Source organism: Sciurus vulgaris (genome assembly GCF_902686455.1).
Source record: "Sciurus vulgaris genome assembly, chromosome: X".
Lineage (NCBI taxonomy): Eukaryota > Metazoa > Chordata > Mammalia > Rodentia > Sciuridae > Sciurus > Sciurus vulgaris.
Window position 1 is genome coordinate 15119319 of NC_136471.1, and position 21295 is coordinate 15140613.

Below are 21295 nucleotides of genomic sequence, written 5' to 3' on the forward strand. Positions count from 1 at the left end.
TCCTTGTAAAAGTGTAATCTGCCCAGTAGGGCAGCTGACATTAACATCTGTGACTGTAAAAATTCTCGATATGGTATATTGATGTGTTCTATTGACATAGTAGGGTTGCAAATGCTCTCTTCTTGTCAATATTTCAACCTCGAAAGAATTGTTCCCACTTAATAAAATGAGCAAAGTGGCAAAACAACAGTGTTAGATTTTACTCATGGGTCCACGTGTTCTCCAAATGTGGATTCCTCACTCCTTACTCAAAATATGATCATTATAACTAGGTGGTACAGATACCATAGATAAAAGGTTCAGTATTCACTGAAAAAAAAAGCAAACCTTGACCCTTAAGGGAAATAGAATAGAGATCATTATATAGAGGAACGATATAGAGACAGATCAATTATTTCACGAACTAAAAAGATGTTATTTCTCTGATATAGATATGCAAGAGTGGTAAACAACTTTTAAGAGAAATCAGTGTAGAAAAAGTTATAAGATAATAAAGCACCTTTTCCTTTGTACCCATGCCAAGTAATTTCTTAGTGACTATGCAGGGAATATGGAACATCTTTTTAACTCATTCATTCATTCTAATAGGAGATATTTGTCTAGTGCCTAGTAATTCCAGAACACAGTAATTACTTTCTTCATTCAGTCTCTCATATGTGTCAAGGGTACTTCCTTCCAGGGTGCTAGTGAGCATCCCCAAATCAATCAAAGTAGCTTGGTTCCTGGCATATGTCTATCTAGTCTCACCTGAGTAGGACCCTCCTAGCTTGTGTCAAATTGAATTTCTAATATTTATATGGATCACTGCTAAGACATAAAGAGGTACAGCTGCATCCTGTCCTCTTTGGGTGACCTTTCTGTCTGTCTTGGGTGGGATGCTCACATTTTCCACATTTGATAAAAATCAAGCCTCTTCTGCCTACTCATTCCCACACTGGATGAAATGACAGTGTCACACACAGAGAACAGAACACTCCTTTGGTTGCTTCGACATTCTTTTTTTGGCCTCATTTTCCTCTCTCTACTGAGCTTTTCACTCCAAATTTAGTGAGGATGACTAAGAAATTGCCAGAATGTGACAGAGCATTCAGTTCATTGAGTCCTTCCTTGCCATTTTTCAATAGTTGTAACAATTGCCAAGTTTGTAACAATTGCCTAATGTTGTAGGTGCCATGTCATTCTTAACAGATATTAAATCACGCATGCGAGATCTACCTGTGCAATAACAACCTTCTTCTACATACAGCTGATTTTGTTCTATGGTATTACGGAAATTCTTGCAGACTTTTTACTGGTTGATACTGCTGAATCCTGAAATGTTCAATATTTAAATATGAATCTCTGAAATTCAAATTCTATCAACAATAATTGAGTGGTAATAGTCAAGTGGTCTGCCATGAGCTAGGCAATAGGATCTTGTCGTTTTTGAGGGAACAAGATAGATTTGGAAATAAGATGAGTTCCTAGCCATCTGTAGCTAATCATGCACGTGTTTGAGTCACAGGGCCGTGCTAGTCATATGGATAGAGTTTATGGGAGCCCAGGTACAGATGTAATCAGCTCTGATTAGGACAGATTATATATGATTCCAGAACCAGTCATATTTGAATGAGGCCTTGAATGATGAGAGGAAAGCCAGTAGAGAGCGAAAAGAGGAATGACATTCCAAACAAAGGAAATAAAAGCATCTGGAGAGACACATATGGTTCCGTGGTGGAAGAGGACACGGGAAGGCATGGTAGTGACTGAATAGTGGAGGATTTTAAATGCCACACCAAGTTGTTTGTCATTTGTACTATAGGCGTGGTGAAATCATCAAAATTTCCTGAAGAAGGGAAATTTACTTTAGGAAGGCAAATCTGCCAGCACAGAAGGAAAGGCCAATTAGGAGATTCTTACAGCAGTTCAGCAAAGAGGTAATAAGGGCACAAACTAGAGCAGTGGCAATGAGGGTGGAAGGTGAAGGTCATGGATCATGGACTGGAGAGCATGTAAATGAATGCAAAGATTTTAGTGTAAGCAAGTGCCAGGATGGATGACTCCAATTACTAAGAGAGGAAATTCAGGGAAAGTGCAGAGAGAGGAAGCATGACTCTGTGCTTCAAGTATTTTTCCTTTTTTCTGCGTTGAATTCCTACCCATCTTTCAAGACTCAAATGAAGTGACACCTTCTCTGTGAAGTCCTCCCAGATCCCCCAGTCAGAATTAAGTCTGACTTCCTCTTTTCTCATATAACACCTACTTGATGCCTCCCTTTCTGTCCTTAGGGCTGCATATCTTGTGTCCAAGTCATTTGGGTACATGCCTGACTCCTGCAAATTCATAATAAGCTGTCTGGCAGCACATATTATTTACCTATGAATTTTTAGCACCACCTAAACACATGTGGATTATTAGAAAATGTGCCTGAAATGAATGAATGCTGCTATTACACAAGAGATTAAATGCAGTTCTTTGGGAGGACCCACCTTAGAACACACTATGATCTCGTCTCATCATTCTATGGTCACCCAAACATTGTTCATGATGCTAAATGGTACCTCCCACCTTGATGATATGTATTATTCAGCAATTTCATCTTCAAATGCTTTCTGACTCTTTATGAGAATACAGTCCGCTGCCCAAGGATGAAAACCTTTTTAGAAATTATTCAATTCCCAATGAATTTCAGCAGCGTTGTATGCAGTTGGCCCCACCACTAGAAGAAATGAGACTTCTAGTCAAATTGCTTTGTAGGCATACCTTGGCTTTCCTTATGTCCAGAAATCCTACAAAGAGTTTTCACAGCTTGTATATAGAACTCTTCAGTTCCTACCATGTGACAGGTGCCCTAGAAGTACATTTCTTCTTGAGTAGGTTGAATTTGTATGACTCCTCTGAGGATCTATCAAGTACATACCTAGGCTGAAATACCCGCCCCCAAGGATACTGCAATCCATGCACTCTGGAGGCCAAATTGGGGAGAGTAAACCAGATTACTGAGTAAAATAGGGTTTGTGAATTCTGAGAGAGAGAGAGAGAGAGAGAGAGAGAGAGGAAAGAAAATTGCTTTAGTGCTTAATTTTCAGAGAAAAGTTGAGGAATGTGCCCCTCTTTGATGAAGTGACTTAAGTCTACTTCACATGTGGCTCTCTCAACTAGTGTACATTGCTTAAAATGATTAATATTTTCATTAATATGAAAATGAAAGAAGTAGTACTATAGGGGCAATTGTTAGAAAAATATGAAGGCTTATAATACAAGGTTTAAAAAGTTGGTGATATTATCAATAGTTATTACTGATATCATCTAAAAGATTAGCAAAAATCTGATAGTACTCTATGATATGTGTATCACACATAGCTCCGTTTGCATTTTCCTCATTATCTTCCTTTCTAAGTGGACACTCTGCTATCTGCTACTCTCTGGGTTACTTATCGATTAAAACCTGCTGTTCATTTATTCAACTTAGAAATGGTCATTTTTAATGTCTGTGTATTGCATGCGTGCATGTGTGCACATGTACACAAACACACTGAAAGGAGGTTATTTTTTAGTTCAGGTGTTTTTTTTTTTTTTTCTACCTTATATGGTCTGTTGGGTCTGTATGGCCCAGTCCAAAGAAAACATGCCCAACTAAGTGCTAGAAAATCACATTCCAGGGTTCAAAGTCTCCTGGGCTGCTCTCTCATGTCTGCTTGTAGAATTACTGTAAATTCCTTACTTCTGTATTGATTTGCTTGTAAATGTTACTGTAAAGCAAGGATGGGGTGAGGGGGGAATTTTTTTCTTTTTAAAGTCAAGGTCCAATGATCTAAAAAAATCAATTTGGTTTACCTTAAAGTAAAAGGTAGCCTTTTTTTGTAGCATCCTTTTAGAAATATAGGCAGCCAGCATCATTACACAGGTTTCTGCCCCAGGCAAATGACAACCATAGTGTATAATAACTTGAGAATCCATGAAAATTAAGTACAAAGACTGAATGTTTATTTTCTCATATTTATTCTTGAAGGGAGCAAAGCTCCACAGTATAGCTTTATGTTGGTCCTTTCAACCTTTGGCTCTTTTATTTGTCCAGTATATTACACTTATGTGACTTCTCATTTTCCCATAACCTATTACAAAGAGAACTAATCATTGATCAGTAGCACTTTTGCTTGGGTCTTTTCTTAAACCATCATGTGAAATGTTATATGTAGTCCATTGGTTTCCAATGATAATAGATTATGCTATTAAAATAGAGCCACAGTCAGTCGTACAAACTCTAACAAAGTATATCCTAAACCCCTCAAAGGTGATTCCAGTTGTTCTACATGAAATTCATAGCTATAAATATTGACATTTTGGTTGGTTGCTTCTCTTGCAGGAACATTTCACACCTGAGTGCAAATTCAAAGAATCAGTGTTTGAAAATTATTATGTGACGTATTCATCAATGATATACCGTCAGCAGCAGTCAGGCCGAGGGTGGTATCTGGGTCTGAACAAAGAAGGAGAGATCATGAAAGGCAACCATGTGAAGAAGAACAAGCCTGCAGCCCATTTTCTGCCCAAACCACTAAAAGGTAAAGTTAATATTGTAGGAACTATGAATTATGATACCCAAAGTACTAATTTAATCGCTCCTTTATCATACTTTTTGAAGTGGAACAAAATTCTTTTATGTTAAGGCATTTATACATAGAGTTACATTTTATACTACTCAAAAACATTAAGACAATAATTTAAAGTCCTAAAAATATTAAGGCATTGACAATGACATCTATCCTCCTAATTTTAATTTTTCCACCATACATGTACATACAGTAACTCCTTACTTAGGTGGAAGTAGCTAAATTGCTAACTCAGAACAGTTAAGAGCCCCAAGTTATGTCAAAAGGGTACCTTGGAGGAAACATGGATGTTAAAATGTGCACATACTTGACACTCATCAGATAGCCCCTGGGGACCTTTCTAAGGTCCTTTCTAATGTGGTCCCAAGAATTTCACTCATAGATTTGTTTTACAGTCATTACTAGCAGATTCATAGCAAATTAGAAACACAAAAGTTAGGAATTGGCTGTGGAACACAGGGATATTAGAAATGAGATATGTTAGAGAAGGGACAGAAAATGCAGACCAAGGAAAAGATTTCAAAGAAGTTATGCAGACTGGGGTTAGAATAAGAATTTAAAGTAGGGGCACAATGATGCCCCCATTGAAATCGGCATACCATTATGTTTTACAACTCATTTTATGGAGTTAGACTACCTGGGCACAAGTCCTGGCTTCACTTTTACTAACTGGATGGTCTTGAAAAGGTTGTTTATCTGTGTGAGCCTGACGTTCACCTTAAATTATCAGTAGGAGTATTTATGCCATAGAATTCTTACCTAGATTAAATGAGATAATACATGTGAAGAATTCAAAACAGTGTCTAGCATGTCATAAGTTTCACAAGTATAAGCTAGTACTATTATTGACAGTTCAACAGTAGCAATTGTCACCATTTACTGCACCAAGAAATATGGTAATAGACTCTTAGAGAGTTTCAGTCTAAGTATGATAGAAATCAGTGTTTCAAATTTTAATATTTGGCTTGCACAGTATGCTATAGATCATATTTAAGCTTCTAAGAGCTTTATTAAATGTATTTTTCATTAATCCTCTCATATATAAACATAAGTGATAGAAGTTAGGCATTAAAATTCTTTACACATTACTGCACCAAGACTAGACTTTGCTTAATCTGATCTCATCCACTGTGTACTGAGTACTTGAAAGCACCATTTTTCATCTTTGGCTTGAGGCCTGGTAACCAGAAGAAAAGGTGACCAATGTGGAGTGGTATCCCAGCTTTTTTTTTTTTTTTCTTTTCTCTTTTTTTAGTTATTTCTGTATTGACAGATGAAACTGCATATTTTTCATGGGTAAGATATTTTGAAATGTATACATTGTGAAATGACTAAATTGAGCTAATTAGCGAGTCGCCTTGCATAGCATACATATTCTTGTTGTTGCGAGAATACTTCAAATCTGTTCTGTTAGCGACTTTCAAGGCTACAATACAGTGATGTGCTCATTTGAAGACCTTTCACACCATCTTTATGTGCATTTCAGTGGCCATGTACAAGGAGCCTTCACTGCACGATCTCACGGAGTTCTCCCGATCTGGAAGTGGGACCCCAACCAAGAGCAGAAGTGTCTCTGGCGTGCTGAATGGAGGCAAATCCATGAGCCACAATGAATCAACGTAGCCAGTGAGGGCAAAACAAGGGCTCTGTAACAGAACCTTACCTCCAGGTGCTGTTGAATTCTAGCAGTCCTTCACCCAAAAGTTCAAATTTGTCACTGACGTTTACCAAACAAACAGGCAGAATTCACTATTCTATCTGCCATTAGACCTTCTAATCATCCACGCTAAAGCCCCATAATTTAGATAAAGCTTGTGCAAAAGAATGCCAAGCATTATCAATGAACTAAATCTGGGAGAAGGACTGCCAAATTTTCTCACGATCTCATGTATACTTTGGGGATGACAACCAAAAATATTTCACAGCACTAACGCTGATCAAAATTTGCTCTCCAACCAAGAAAATTTAAAAGACCACAATTGTCCTTCAAAAACAAAACAAAACAAAACTAACCGCTTAAATGTTTTGTAGGGGCAAACTAAATTATGTGAACAGTGTTGTTTTCCTGGCTTAATGTTTTCTATCTATGCTTCATTCAACTGTACTCTTTACTTTCATATAGCGCAACTTTATGATTTCTGAAATTCAATGGTTCTATTGACTCCGTGTCACCTAATCCAAATCAACCAAATTCAGGGTTGAATCTGAATTGGCATCTCAGGCTCAAGGTAACAGTGTTCTGTGATTTTACCAATTTTTTCTTTAGATTTGTAGTATTCTGGTCAAGTTCTTGTGCTGTACTTTGTGAGTAGAAATTAAGTTATATTGTCAACCCTGGTCAGTAAAGATAACTTTAAAAAAAGAATATCCTTAAGTGTAGATTTCTCTTAATTCCATTTGTGTATCATGTTAAACTATTGTTGTGGCTTCTTGTGTAAGACAGGAACTGTGGAACTGTGATGTTGTCTTTTGTGTTGTTAAAATAAGAAAAGTCTTATCTGTATATGTATGAGTCCTCCTGTCATTGTATTTGGCACGTGAATATTGTGTACAAGGAAATGTTAAGACTGGTTACCCCTAAACAACATATATCATACTTGCTACTGGAAAAGTGTTTAAGACTTAGCTAGGTTTCCATTTAGATCTTCATATCTGTTGCATGGAAGAAAGTTGGAATCTTGGCATAGAGTTGCATGATATGTAAGATTTTGTGCATTAATAATTGTTAAAATCTGTGTTCCAAAAGTGAACATAGCATGTACAGGCAGTTTTTCTGTCCTGTGCACAAAAAGTAAAAAAAAAAAAAAAAAAGTTGTTTAATATTTGTTGTTGTATACCCAAATACGCACTGAATAAACTCTTTATATTCATTCAAAGAAGATTATCCTTCAACATATATTTATTGAGTATCCATTAGGTGTCAATAACTATATTAGAAACTAGAGCTAAACATGAATTATGTAGATGAAGTCAATGGCCTCAGATAATCTACAGTCTAGACATTCATATTAACAGGAACAGTCTTTGAAGTACATTTGTTGGACTTGGACTTCAGCTTGGTACAAGGAAATTTCATTCCCATTCAGCAATCAAATTACATAAATGAGATCTGTGCTCTAGGAATCTTTCCACCTGTAGTGTCATTTTCCCTCTCCATTGCTCATTTCTTGCCTCTATACAGGGAACACACAGGACTCCAAATCTCAAGTCCTTCTCATCTCTGAGAGCTGAAGGAAAACATTCTTGGTGTCGGTATCTTTCACCTAGCTCCTGCGAGCTGCCGTTGCCTGACCATGAATACTTTGGGAGTTGTCAATATATGAGAGGAAGAATAATAGACCAGATAAAACATAATTGTGTATTTCAGGGCATACACTAGAGTGGTAACTGTGACCTAAGAATTTTTGTTTTGCAAGTCCAGGATGCTGTCCATTCCCAAGATGTACATTCAGCACCAACTCCCAATCCAACCCAGTCCAGCCTAACCCAGTCACCGGAGATTCCATTTTAAGCCCTAGCCATCCTGACTGAACTCTAAAGCACACCTGTATATAGTGAGGCTGCTGTCTTGGACTCCGAAGCCTTTGCCACATGCCTTCAACACTAGCAGGCTCTTGCTTGATCCCCATCTCCCCTTTAAATCATACTAATTTTCAATCAATAAAATAATGCACCATCTCCCTTTTTCTTCAATAATTTTAAGGTTTCTTTATTGGCTATTCTGGTTGCTGGTCTTGTTCTTTAATTGTTCAGGAAAACTGTAGGTGTGCTGGTAATAAACAAGTCAATGCTTTGATGTCTCAGGGAAACCTGACATAAATAGGAAAGAGTGAAAATATCTGAGAAGAATCCTTTATTCCTAATATTCTTTTTGAACTGCCTCAAGTTGTTTTTAACAGAAAATGTTAGTCCTGCCACATCCTTGATGAAAGGAGAAAGGATGAAGAAAAGATTCTGTAGTCAAATAGTTTTGAAAAACACTACAAACACCAGGATAATCTGGAAGACTTTTAAGACTCAGATTGCTGGACCTACCTCCAGAGTTTCTGATTGAGTAGGTCTGAGGTGGGTCCAAGACTTTGCATTTCTAACAAGTTCCCAGGTGATGCTGAGGCTGCTGATCCTGGGGAACCACACTTTGAGAACTACTGGCAACCACTGTTCCCTTCAGATGTAAAGTGTATATTAAAGCCAGGCATGGTGATACATGCCTATAATCCTAACAACTTTGGAGGCTGAGGCGGGAGGATTGCAAGTTCCAGGGCAACCTGGGAAATTGAATGAGAACTTGTCTCAAAACAAAACAAATGAAAAAGTAGATATTGAAAACCTAGTAAGAAAAAAGTTAACTTTCTTTCAAAAATAAAGTATGCACTAGCACAGTTTCTGAAAAACCCCATGTTAAAGAGTTCTGCTTAACTTGGAGAAATGCTCAGATAAACAAATTTGAACATAAAGCTGTAAGGCTTGGCCATATAGAGTACCTGTTAACACTAGAGTGCCAACTTCAAAACCTTTGTGGGTATCTGAACTACCTGTGGTTGTTTTTATTTTTCTGCATTTTTAGGCTGGGCCTAGAAAACTCCTGAATCTGATGCCAACCAAAGTTTGAAAATCATTGTTCTGTGGCATAGCACCTGATCACACATTGTCACTACTTTGTGAATGTACATCCAGTCCTTACACTGTATTTAGCCTAGGGTAGAATATAGAAATAGAAACAATCACTTTCTTCTAGGTAATAATCCAAACAAACTCCAGCCCCTATATGCACATCCCAACCAGGAGTTGTATTTGCACCTGGACAGGGTATGTGCTCATTGCCATGGAATCCTTAAAGCATTGAGAGGGGAAGTGATCTGTCGCATTCCTCCTCACCTCCCCCAACCAGCATGTTTTCTTGGTCCTAAGCCAGTCATGCTCCCTAAAAAATTTCTCAAAGACCTTAGCTACATGTTTCCAACTTTCCCAAGCATCCATTGTCTAAATGAACATATGGGGGGAAATAAATGTCTAATAGGATTATCTCTCCATTGATGCTAGCTTATTATTACCATTCTGTGGATGAGGGGTGATGGGATTAGAACAGATAATGATTTTGAATCGATTTCATCCAAGTGCACCATAGAAGCCTCATTAGCTGAAGTACCCTCACAGGCAGTCTTTAAAGAATATCCATGTCTCTACCACCAGTCACTTTAAAACAATATACACTTTTTCTATTATGTTCACAAAATTCTTCCAACCTCTATGCAAAGCCACTTCTACATAGCAGGATCCCATTGCTGGCACCACAAATCTATACACGGATATGGCAGTGCCATAATACATGATCATTTCCAATTACAAAAACAACTTGTGAACTGTAATTAGGTAAGGCCACTACTACTCCGTATTTACAAGGACAGCATGTCATACTTTTCATTGTTCTGGCCACAAGGATGTGGTCCATGGTTTGGCTTGATTCATTTAGCTATCCTGGGATGAAAATAGCTGACTGCCATGCTCTCTTTTTCTATGACCTTAGGTCTGCCCTTTCCCATTAATGAAAATGCTACAAGGTATTGTACACTCAAAAATATGTCTCTAAATCTGGACAGCTCTTTATGAGAGAGAAAGAAAAGAAAGATTTCAACTTAAATGAAAAAGTACTGGGGAATAATTCTTTCCTGAACCATCACATCCTGGGTCATTTTAGTCTCTAAACATATCATTATGTCGAGTTTGGTTTGAATTTGTTGCATAGAGAACAATCTATACAAAATCAGCCCTTTTGCTAATATCACATGAGTACAAGTGTCTGGTATTATTCTTCACATTTACCCTAATGAATGCAGAAAAGTATATATGGCATCATTTGGAGGGACAATCCAATTTCTATGAGAGTATTTTATTTATTTATGTGTATTATGAGATGGGGATCTCATTTTGTTGCCCAGGCTGTCCTTGAACTCCTGGACTCAAGTAATTTTCTTCTACCCCAGTTCCCTGAGTAGCTGGGACTACAGGCACATAACACCATGCTTGACTTTCTCTGTGGACATTCTTGAAGATGTTTTAAAAGCTATAATTCTGTCATCATGCAGGAAGATTTTTGGTTTGGTTGTTCTTTTTTTAATTTTTGTAGTTGTAGATGGATACACTATCTCACTATCTTTATTTTGTTTATTTTTATGTGGTGCTGAGGATTGAACCCAGTGCCTCACACGTGCCAAGCAAATGCTCTACCACTGAGCAACAATCCCAGCCCAATGCAGGAAGTTTTTGTAGAACATACAACATGGATGATTTTCACTTCTAGAATTCTAAACTGACCTTCAATTTCTCCTTTTTATTAGTTTTTGTTTCACTCTGCCTCCTGTCTTTCATATAAACCCCTCTATCTCTCCATCATCTATCATCTATCTATCTATCTCTACACACACACACACCTACACAAACACAGATGTGCCTCCTAAAGGATGCAGAAATGTTTTGTTTTTATGGAAGGATGACCACACGTCTATTCACTAGACACTAGAACAGCCAATTTAGAAATCCAGGGCTCTCAAGCTTCAGAAGTTGACCTCAAGGCTATGACATGTCTTCTGTACACTAAGGAGTTTTGCCTGGGTTGCCTCACAACATGTTAGCATATCTGCACATTTCATACTCTACATAATTTTGCACATTCATAAAAATCTGTTATCAATGCAGTGTAAGGTTAACAATTAGAGTTAAAAGGTATGGAGCAATGCTTGAGTAAAAACTCAGTTTCTTTGAATCAATGGCTCAGCTGGTTGGTGCTGTGGGTATTTATTAACTTATAAACTGTTGATGCTGCATGGCATGTTACTGAGGCTGGATAAAGCATTCATACAAATATAATGGGTTGAGGCTGAGTCAATCTCAGAAAAAGAGAGTCTGAGTTCAGCAATGGGGATTCTGTATACTTAGATTAATAAAGTGGAACTCTAATTAGAATTAACCATTCAGTTCTTCACACATGTGAAACTCTGTCACTCATATTCTTATACAAACAGTATGTTTACAGTCCAAGCATTCTTTTCTTTAAAAATTTCAAAACCAGAATGAATTAGTTCTCAAAGACTACTATAGTTCTCCCTTTAATGTAAAATAGCTGAACAAAACAGCTTGAACAGCATTTGAGTTTCATGGATCTTAAGGACATTTCAAAACACATGACCATTACATTTGCCAACATATTATGTTTCGGTACAAATACTGCCCTATAGTAGTGTGTGTGTGTGTTATGGAGCAAGGCCCTACATAAATCTTGTTACCTCCTACTCTCGGGAGATTTGGCTAAAGAGAACTTCAAAGTTCCTTGGAGTCACATCAGTAAGTAAAATACCATGTTGTTAAACTGTGATAAAAACCAAATTCATAGGTTCTGCTTTCTACAAACTCTCAGTCTAGAGTGTTCAGTAGTCATACTGAGAGTATGATAAATGCTATAAAACTGTTGGATGTATAACATAAAAAGACTGAATATGTATGCCACTGATAGCACAAGGGGGAAGGGAACAGATATGTAGGAGCAAAGTTTTCATATACTACCAAGTTTATTATTAATCTGAAATACAATGTTAATTGGAATTCTGAGGGCAAGCCCTAAAACTTTAAAAAGGTAGCAAATAGTGATGAGGAAATTAAAGTCATATAGTAAAAATAGCCATTTAAGACAAAAAGAGGCTAATGAAATTGCAGAGGACAAAATAGATATAGGACATAGAAAATAAATAGCAAAATGGCAGATGTCTATTCTACCATATTAGTAATATCCTCAAAAATAAATTAATTGGCTCTCCACTACTGAACATATATTTAATGGAAATGAAATCACTTTCTGAAAATGACACCTGCACAGCCATGTTATTACAACACTATTCACAATAGCCAAGATATGGACTCAGCAGAGCTATCCATCAGTGGATAAATGGATAAAGGATGTGGCATATATATATATAATGGAATATTATTCAACAAGAGAAAAAAATTAAACCCTGTCATCTGTGGAAATGCAGAATTAACTGGAGGACATTAGGTTAAGTGAAATAATTCAGGCAAAGAAAAACAAGCACTGCATATTCTCCCTCATATGGAAGATTTAAAAGTTTAAGAGAAGTGGACACTAGAGTAATGATTATTAGAGGCTAAGAAGGGCAAGGGGAGGGGAGATAGAGGAAGGTACCAAATACGGTTAGATAAGAAGGATGTTTTGATGTTCTACAGCACAATAGGGTGACTGTGTTCACATAGTTGATAGCTGTAAGTTTTAAGGTTCCCAACACAAAGAGATGCTAAATGTTGAAAGAGATGAAAATGCTAATTACTGAATTGATCATTACATATTGTATACATGTATCAAATTATCACACTGTATCCCATGAATGTATACCATTGCTATGTGTCAATTAAAAATAAATGGACTGGACATGGCAGTGAATGCACAGATAACAAGAAGAAAATAGGTAAGTTGGAGAATGGTGATGGTTGCAAAACAACAGGACCATATTAATGACAGTAAATTGTATGGTTTAAAACATTTAAAGTGATAATTTTTTGATTGTATGTTTTTCCATCGTTAAAAATAAATGGATTAAAATCTCTGGTTCAAAGTCAGAGATTGGAAGAATGGAGAAAATGTATATTTTAGACATATGCTATCTAAAAGAACATGTTTTAGAGTCTAAGACAAAAATATAGAGGGTACAGGATGGAAAATAATATACTATGCCAGAAGTAACTATGACATAGGAAGAATGGCTATACTGATACCAGAAAAGTATTGATTTTTGAGGCAAAATTTTAGACTAGAAAGAACTGACATTCTATAAAGGGATTGATCCACCCAGACTACATAACAATGATAGATATATATGCATATACCAGTGAAATTCCAAATTACCTGCAGTGAAAACAGATCAATACCCTTTATGAGTAAAGATGCAAAAATCCTAAGAAAAATATACTAGCAAACTAAACACAGAAACATACAGAAAGGATTATATACACCATGAACAATTAGGGTTTATCTTAGGAATGCAATTCAACATATAAAAATTAGAAAACATAATGTAGCATATTAATTTGATAAGGAAAAAAATGATTGTAGCCGATAAAGAAAAACATTTGACAATATACAACACACTTTCATTATATTGAAACATTGAAAATAGCAAGCTTAACAGGGAACTTTCTTTGATAAAGAACATCGTGAGAAACTTACAACTCCCACTGAAGTTATTGGGGAACGACTGAAAGGTATCTCCAGCATCAGGAACAAGACATCTGCTACCTCCATTTTGTTTTCAAATTTTACTGTAGTTTCTAGCCAGTGCAATTAAGCAAGGAAAAAAAAGTGAAAGGAATTCAGACTGAAAAAGAAGTAAAACTGCCTCTATTTGCAGAAGGCATGAACTTGTATAGAGAAAAGTATAAGACATTTATGAAAAAATTTGATTTAATAAATGAATTCAACATTACTACATGTTACAAAATCAATATACAATATTATCATATCAATAAATACTCTAAATGAAACTACAAAAGCAGTTCCATTTACAATAGCATCAAAAAGAATAAAATACTCAAATACAGAAGTGTGAGAGTTATACAGTGGAAATTATAAATCGCTGTTGAAAGAAATAAAAGATATAATAAATAAAAAGTGTTTCTGGGTCAGAAGACTTTATATATATATATTTGGGTGGTGGGTACTGGGGATTGAAGTCAGGGGCACTTGACCACTGAGCCACATCCTCAGCCCTATTTTGTATTTTATTTAGAGACAGGGTCTCACTGAGTTGCTTAGTGCCTCACTGTTGCTGGGGCTGGCTTTGAACTTGAACTCCTCCTGCCTTGGCCTCCAGAGTTGCTGGGATTGCACCACCACGTCCAGTTCAAGACTTAATATTTTTTTAAGATAGCTGTATTCTCTGGTTTCTTATTTGTTCCTTTTAGATACACATGACAATAGAGTGTATTTTGACATATTATACATAAATGGAATCTTTGTATCAGTCAGGGTTTTCCAGGGAAAGAGAACCAGTAGGGAGAGCAGTCAGAAAGGAAGGAGAGAGAGAGAAAGAGAGAGAGAGAGAGAGACAGAGAATTTTATTTATGAAGACATTTATTTGTTTCGAGGAGTTGACTTGCATAATTATTGGGGACTGTTATCCAAAATCTTCAGGTCAAGCAGTCTGGAAAGTCAAGCAGGAGATGATGTTGAAGTTTGAGATTGAATTTCTTCTATCCCAGGAAGCCTGTTTATACTCTTTAGGCCTAGTTAACTCATTGCTTAAAGCCCACCACCCACATTGTCCAAGATAATCTCCTTTACTTAAAGTTCACTACAGGTATTTTAACCAAATCTACAAAATACCTATATAGAAACCATGACATTGTTACTCGATTGAACAATTGAGCATTAACCAAGCTGTCATATAAAACTTAACAACCACATTCCCCCAAATTATCCACAGACTCAATGCAATTTTTCTGAAAAAATACCACTTTTTGTATTAAAATTCAAGAGCTTATACTGATGTTCATAGGGAAATGCAAGAGACCAGAATGGCCAAAACAAGAACAAAGATTAACAAAGCTGCAGTAATCAAGACAGTGTGATATTGCTATAAAGATATAGATCAATGTCAGACAATTGAGAGTACAAAAATAAACCCTTATGTTTAATGTCAGTTGAGTTTCATCAACAGTGCCAAGACAATTCAATGAATAAATATGAGTTTTTCAATAAAAGATTCTGGGACAACTGGATATCTAGACACAAAAATAAAGTGGGACAACAGGCTCGCGTATCATTCATAAAGGTAAACTCAAAATTTATATATGAGCCCATTTATATTTACACTTAAATTTAAAAACTAAAACCTTAAAACGTTTAGAAGAAACCATAGGCATTAATCTTTATAATTCTAGATGAAGCAAAACCTTATTAAATAGGACACCAGAAACACAAGAGACAAAAACAGGAATAAATTTGGCTGCCTCAAAATGTTTATAAAAAAACTTTGTGCTTCAAAATTTGTATAAGAAAGTGAAAAGGAAGCCTACAGAATAGGAGGAAATATTTGCAAATCATATATATGGTAAAAGACTTAGATCCATAATATATAAATAACCCTTACAACACTACAATAAAAAGATCCACTTAAATGTGGTGAAATTATTTGAATAGTCATTTCTCCAAAGACTACAGAAAAATAGCTAAGAAGCACATGAAAATTACTCAACCTTCTTAGTCATTTGGGTAATGCAAGTCACAATTACAATGGGATTGCAATAAAGGCATTCACTAAAATGCTTAGAAAAAAAGACAATAAACATATATTGGTGAGGATGTGAAGAATATGGAACCTTCATACACTGACAGTTAGAATGTAAAATATGATAGCCACTTTGAAAAATAGTCTGGTAGTTCTTCAAAGAGTTAAATGTGAAGTTACAACATGACATAGCAATTTCACTACTAGGTATATGCTGACTAGAAATTAAACATGTTCTCTTAAAAATTTGTACATGAATGTTCACAGCAGCATCATTCACAATAACTAAAAAGGTCAAACAACCCAAATGTACACCAGCTGATGAACTAATAATGTTGTATATCCATACAATAAAGGCAATGAAGAACTAACACACTGACAACATGAATGAGCTTTGAAAACATGATGCTAAGTGAAAGAAGGTGGACATGAAAGACCACATATTGTATAATTCCATTTATACGAAATATCCAGAAGCAGCAAATCCATAGGACAGAAAGTAGATTAATAGTTGCCAGGGACTGTAGGAAGGAAAGTTCTGGAAAGTGACTGCTGATAGGTATGGGGTTTCCTCTGGGGGTACTGAAATATTCTGAAATTGAATAGTGGTGTTGGTTGCACGACTTTGTGAGTATACTAAAACTATTTAATTGTATACTTTTCAAAATTAAAAGTAAACAAACTTTTAAAAGTACATAATTAGTAATCTTTGGTCTTTGAACTAGTAATAGTAAGAAAATGTGTCCGAAACTTTTCAGTTTGTGTCAAATGAACACAATTGAGACCCAGCTCTAGTGAACAAAGAATGAAAGCATTTCCTAGGTGCTCTGCTGCCAGAAGAATGGACTTCACTTTCTCAGAGATCTTTGGGTTTTTGCGGTTCCCTCTGCTGTTTCATGTGATGGTGTGCCCTTTTGATGATGTAGAACTCCATATTCCTAAGTTTCTTTAAATATTAAATATGGATAATAATAGTAGTATTACTATATGTTTCTTAATAAGATTGAATTAAAGAAAATTGAAGTAAAGATGTTAGAACAGGTCTTTGCACTTGGTAAATGAGAAATATTAACCATTTCATATAACCAAATAAAGGTATAAAACACAAAATTGGGCTTGAATAAGAACTTAATGTTTATTATTATCATTTTTATATTGCTGCTGCTTCTATTATTGTGTTATACCTTTTGGAAACTGACAGCAGCATATTAAATATTCCATTGTCTTTGTTAGACAACCCCTACCCAAAAGAGCATGTCATTATGGGAAAAGAAGGATAATTTTCTTCTGCATGTATTGTTAAATGCATAATATGTGACTCTGTAGAAAATTTATGAAATGCAGAAAGGCCCAAACTCAAAAATATAAAAATTGCCACATTAAAAATAACCATGATGTATATATATTATAAATATATCTTTATGTCTATTTATCAGCTATCTATATTTAATTCATGAAAATGAGGGATCTCATTTTTTGAGTGTGGTATTTCCAAGAAATGTCACACACTGAAAGAAATGATGCACTAGAATATTGGAGCTAGAAGGAATCTTAGTACATTGTCTGCTATTTTGTGTCTTGAAAACATGCCCTCTTCTGTCCCCTCTGTTCTATTCATTATTCCTGAGGCTCACACTGCAGACTCAGATAATTTACTTTTCTTCAATGTAATTTTGGATGAAAACTATAACCAAATATTTTCTTAGAGAGGAGGAAATGGAGAAATTAAAATTTCTTGCCCCTAGTACACACCTGCTAAGTGAACCTGTAGCTTCCAGACCAGATCACTTCACTCTGCTGCACACTTACTGGACTGAGGTGCATTAGTTTCAATATCAAGTGTTATATAGCAGGCCATTTATATTTGAAACTGAGATATTTAATTATACTTCTGAATGTTTACATACTTTTATAAGTTTAAAGCAAACTTCAGGAACCCTGTATAAGAGAGGAATTGAATGAAAGTGTCTTCCTAAAAAGCCTCCATTAAATAAGTAATGGAATTAAAAAGATGGCAGGGGACTTGTTTTGTTTCTGGAAATCAGGTAAGGGTGCTATTCACATACTAAAAATTTCAAAGAATTATTTCTAAAATATTAGGAATATGTCAGCATATTGAAGAGGGGAAAATTGTGGTGTCAATTGTCTTCTGAAAACTCATCATGGATTTGTGACTATATGTAGAGGTGATCCTAGTAATGGCAATCATCACCTCATTTGGAAGGGCAGGGACTTCAGGCAAGAATGGACGTTAGGGCAGATGTGAAACAAACCTCCTTGAGTCCCCTTTGACAATGAAGAGCCATAATATCAACAAACAACTACCCTGGAAGGGTCCAGGATGCACATAGCTACCATGAGCAGATAGCCAGCTGTACAGATGGCTGCATTTCTGATAACAGCTCTAGGAAGAAGGCCAGGCAGAGCCATCAAATGGAGGCTAAGCTAAAAAGGCATATGAACACAGAAAACTGTTGCACAGCTCAGTGGCTTTACTAAACAGGGGGAAGACATCATGGAAAAAAGAAAATTTATTGTTTTGGCGTCTCAAAACACCAACAGTTTCTATATTCTTTGCTCGACCTTCATCCCTAGTGGTTATTTTTAATAGTTTTCAGCCTGCTCTTCATTGTAATATCTGATAGAATAATGTCAATAGCCACCTGGTAGATACTGAGTATATACAAAGAAAATCCAATTATGTTTGGTCTGTGTATACAAGGAAATCTGATTAACAGTGACTAAAAATATGAGAGTCCTTATATTTCAGTGATGAACTGACCACAGGTAGACAATCCAGGGCTTGTACAACATTCAAGGACAAAAACAGAGATTCAAGAGTGTTCTATCTTCCTGCTCTACTAGCCTTAGTGCATGACTTTTCCCTTCATGACTGTGTCCCTAAGCTTCACATCTGAATTTTAGGCAGAAATACACAATTTACTACAAGAACATGCTAATTTAGTGTGCATACATGTCTAAATACCTGCATAGAGTTTCTAGCAAGCCTTACCCAGCAACATTTGCTTGTATTTCATTGACCAGAGACTGTGTCACATAGTCATGCTCAGGTGCAAGCAAATCTGGCAAGGTATTTTAGATAGTCTGTTTTTACACTGAAGGAAAGCAAGGTAAAGGGGTATAATGAATGCCTTTGGTGAACCAAATCTACTGTGTTTACCATAGGTGGCAAATGTGGTAATAATAATCATGGATGATCTCTGCTTTCAAGAGAAGAGACATACTTTGAACATGATTTCTAGAAGGAAAGAAAACAAATTTTAGATAACTTCTGTTTTTACTGGTTATTCTTAAAAAATGAACAGTACAAAATAAGAAACTAAACATAAGAAATGTAGGAAAAAGTCTATTATTTCTTTTCTACCTTCTTTGCCTCTTTTCTTTCACCCTTGTGACTGATTGTTAAAGTTCCACATGATGGCAGCTAGTAACATGGGATAGAATTGGAGAAAGAAATAATTAGAGAACACCAACCTTCCCTTCTCTTTAGATTTACCAGGTTGTGGTACTCTGAAGTTGGGAAAGTGGAGATACATTAAGTTGAATGCAGTTTGGGACATTACATTGAACTGGACTCTTCATTACCTGAAAGTCCCTGGAGGACCTTCTTGTTACCAAAAAATGACTAGAAGAGCTACAGAACATGCCCAATATTTTTTCTAAGAAGAGAAATGAGCAAACTGCTGGAGCTAGTTTAATAAGAAGTGTGGAGAAATGGTCAAAGAACTTCCTCCAGTCTCTACTGAGCCCAGGTGACCCAAAAACAGGTTACACGAAGTTATAAAACATAATTTAAGTGTAATCAATAGTTCATGGAAAATATTCACAGGGAACAAATATCTGACTTCAGTGCCAGGCTATGAAATAATACCAGGGGCCAAAGGTGAAAGATGGGCAAGAGTGCAAATGTCCACATACTACTGTGCAATTTATAAAAGTGTTAGAATGTCTGGCACATTTCTGATTTCCCTTTTTCCCCAGAAACCACTTGTTTCTTTTGGGAACCCATTTGATGTGCTTCCAATGGAACTGACTTTTCTTTGGACCACTATATGAGTGTACCCCACTGGTTGCAGCCTACTATTTCCTGATTCAATATGGTTGGTTCATAAATCGGCAATGTCCCAAGGTTGGACAATCACGGTTCTCCCTGGGACTTTTAATTAATTTTTTTGTTTGTTTTTTAGCAATAGGTGCAGTTACTATGCTACTCTTGACCTTTATAGTTACAAAAACAAATAAATTCCTTTTAGTTTTCTTTTAATGTATACTTATTGCTTTTAATGTTGCTTTGCTGTATATGTCACTAGCAATCTAACTAAATAACAACAAAAAACCTAAACACACATAGCATACCTAAGAAAGTATATCACAGTCTTGGGGATGGATGGGCTGGGAAAAGGAGAAGCATGTTATTTAGAAATTTAGCATGACTTTGCATATGGACTTAGTTTTTATTTTGGTAATAATAACTAATTTGATATTTCACATAACAGAAAATGAAGAGTAAAAGGAAAGTCAAAAATCTTGCTAGAAACCAAGTCAAATGAAACAAAATATAATTCAAGATAAAAATTATATATATAGAATTGCAGAAAAGATAAACACACCAATAGCAATGAGAAAACAATAAAAAATCAAAGAACAACATCTTTAAATGACATTGCACACAGATTTTATGTGCCTTCAAGGAAAAAAAAAAACATAACAATGTTATATAAGCACTAAAATTTTTCTACAAATGCTTCCAACTTTATGTACACTACATTTGTGACCATGAAACTAATATTTGACAAATAATATAGAAAAATGAAATCATAGACCAATTTCCTGAATATAGATGCAAAACTTTTAAAGAAAATCCTAAAAACTGCAAATTAACAAGAAAGTAAATGAAGAAAATATAATAAATTGTGCTTCACTCCAGAAATGCAAGGAGGTCAAATATCATGAAATTTTTGAATATCTTTCTTGCTTATTTAATCATCAGCAGGAAAAATCATACTCTTACCTCTTTGGTTGTCAAAACATTTTCTTTTTAAAAAGTAGTTTATTCAGGTATTATTCATCTACAATACAACTTTGTACATTTGTTGAGTTTTGACAAATTTACACGTTATGGTTTGGATGTGAGGTGTCCCCCAAAAGTTCACGTGTGAAACAATGCAAGGTTCAGAGGAGAAATGACTGGGTTGTGAGAGTCTTAACCCAATCAGTGAATTAGTCCCCTGAGAGGGATTAACTGAGTAGTAACTGAAGGCAGGTGGGGTTTGGCTGGAGGAGGTGGGGCATTGGGAGTGTGGCTATGGGTATGTATATTTTCTCTGGTGAGTGGAGTCTGCTTTCTGATCATCATGTGAGCCACTTCCCTCTGCCACACTCTTACTCCAT

At 35.9% G+C, this 21295-nt stretch overlaps 1 protein-coding gene across 6 annotated transcripts in view; it reads left to right on the forward strand.

Annotated features, from left to right (window-relative positions):
• The window catches only part of FGF13 (fibroblast growth factor 13), a 497312-nt gene extending 489841 nt beyond the window's left edge, over positions 1-7471 (forward strand). For all 6 annotated transcript variants that reach the window (XM_079124747.1, XM_079124745.1, XM_079124746.1 and 3 more), the window contains 2 exons: positions 4346-4544; positions 6079-7471. In XM_079124747.1, coding sequence (XP_078980873.1) covers positions 4346-4544; positions 6079-6215 — 336 coding nt within the window. In that variant the 3' untranslated portion in view covers positions 6216-7471. The remainder of the gene's footprint in view (positions 1-4345; positions 4545-6078) is intronic.
• Positions 7472-21295: the final 13824 nt, after the last annotated feature.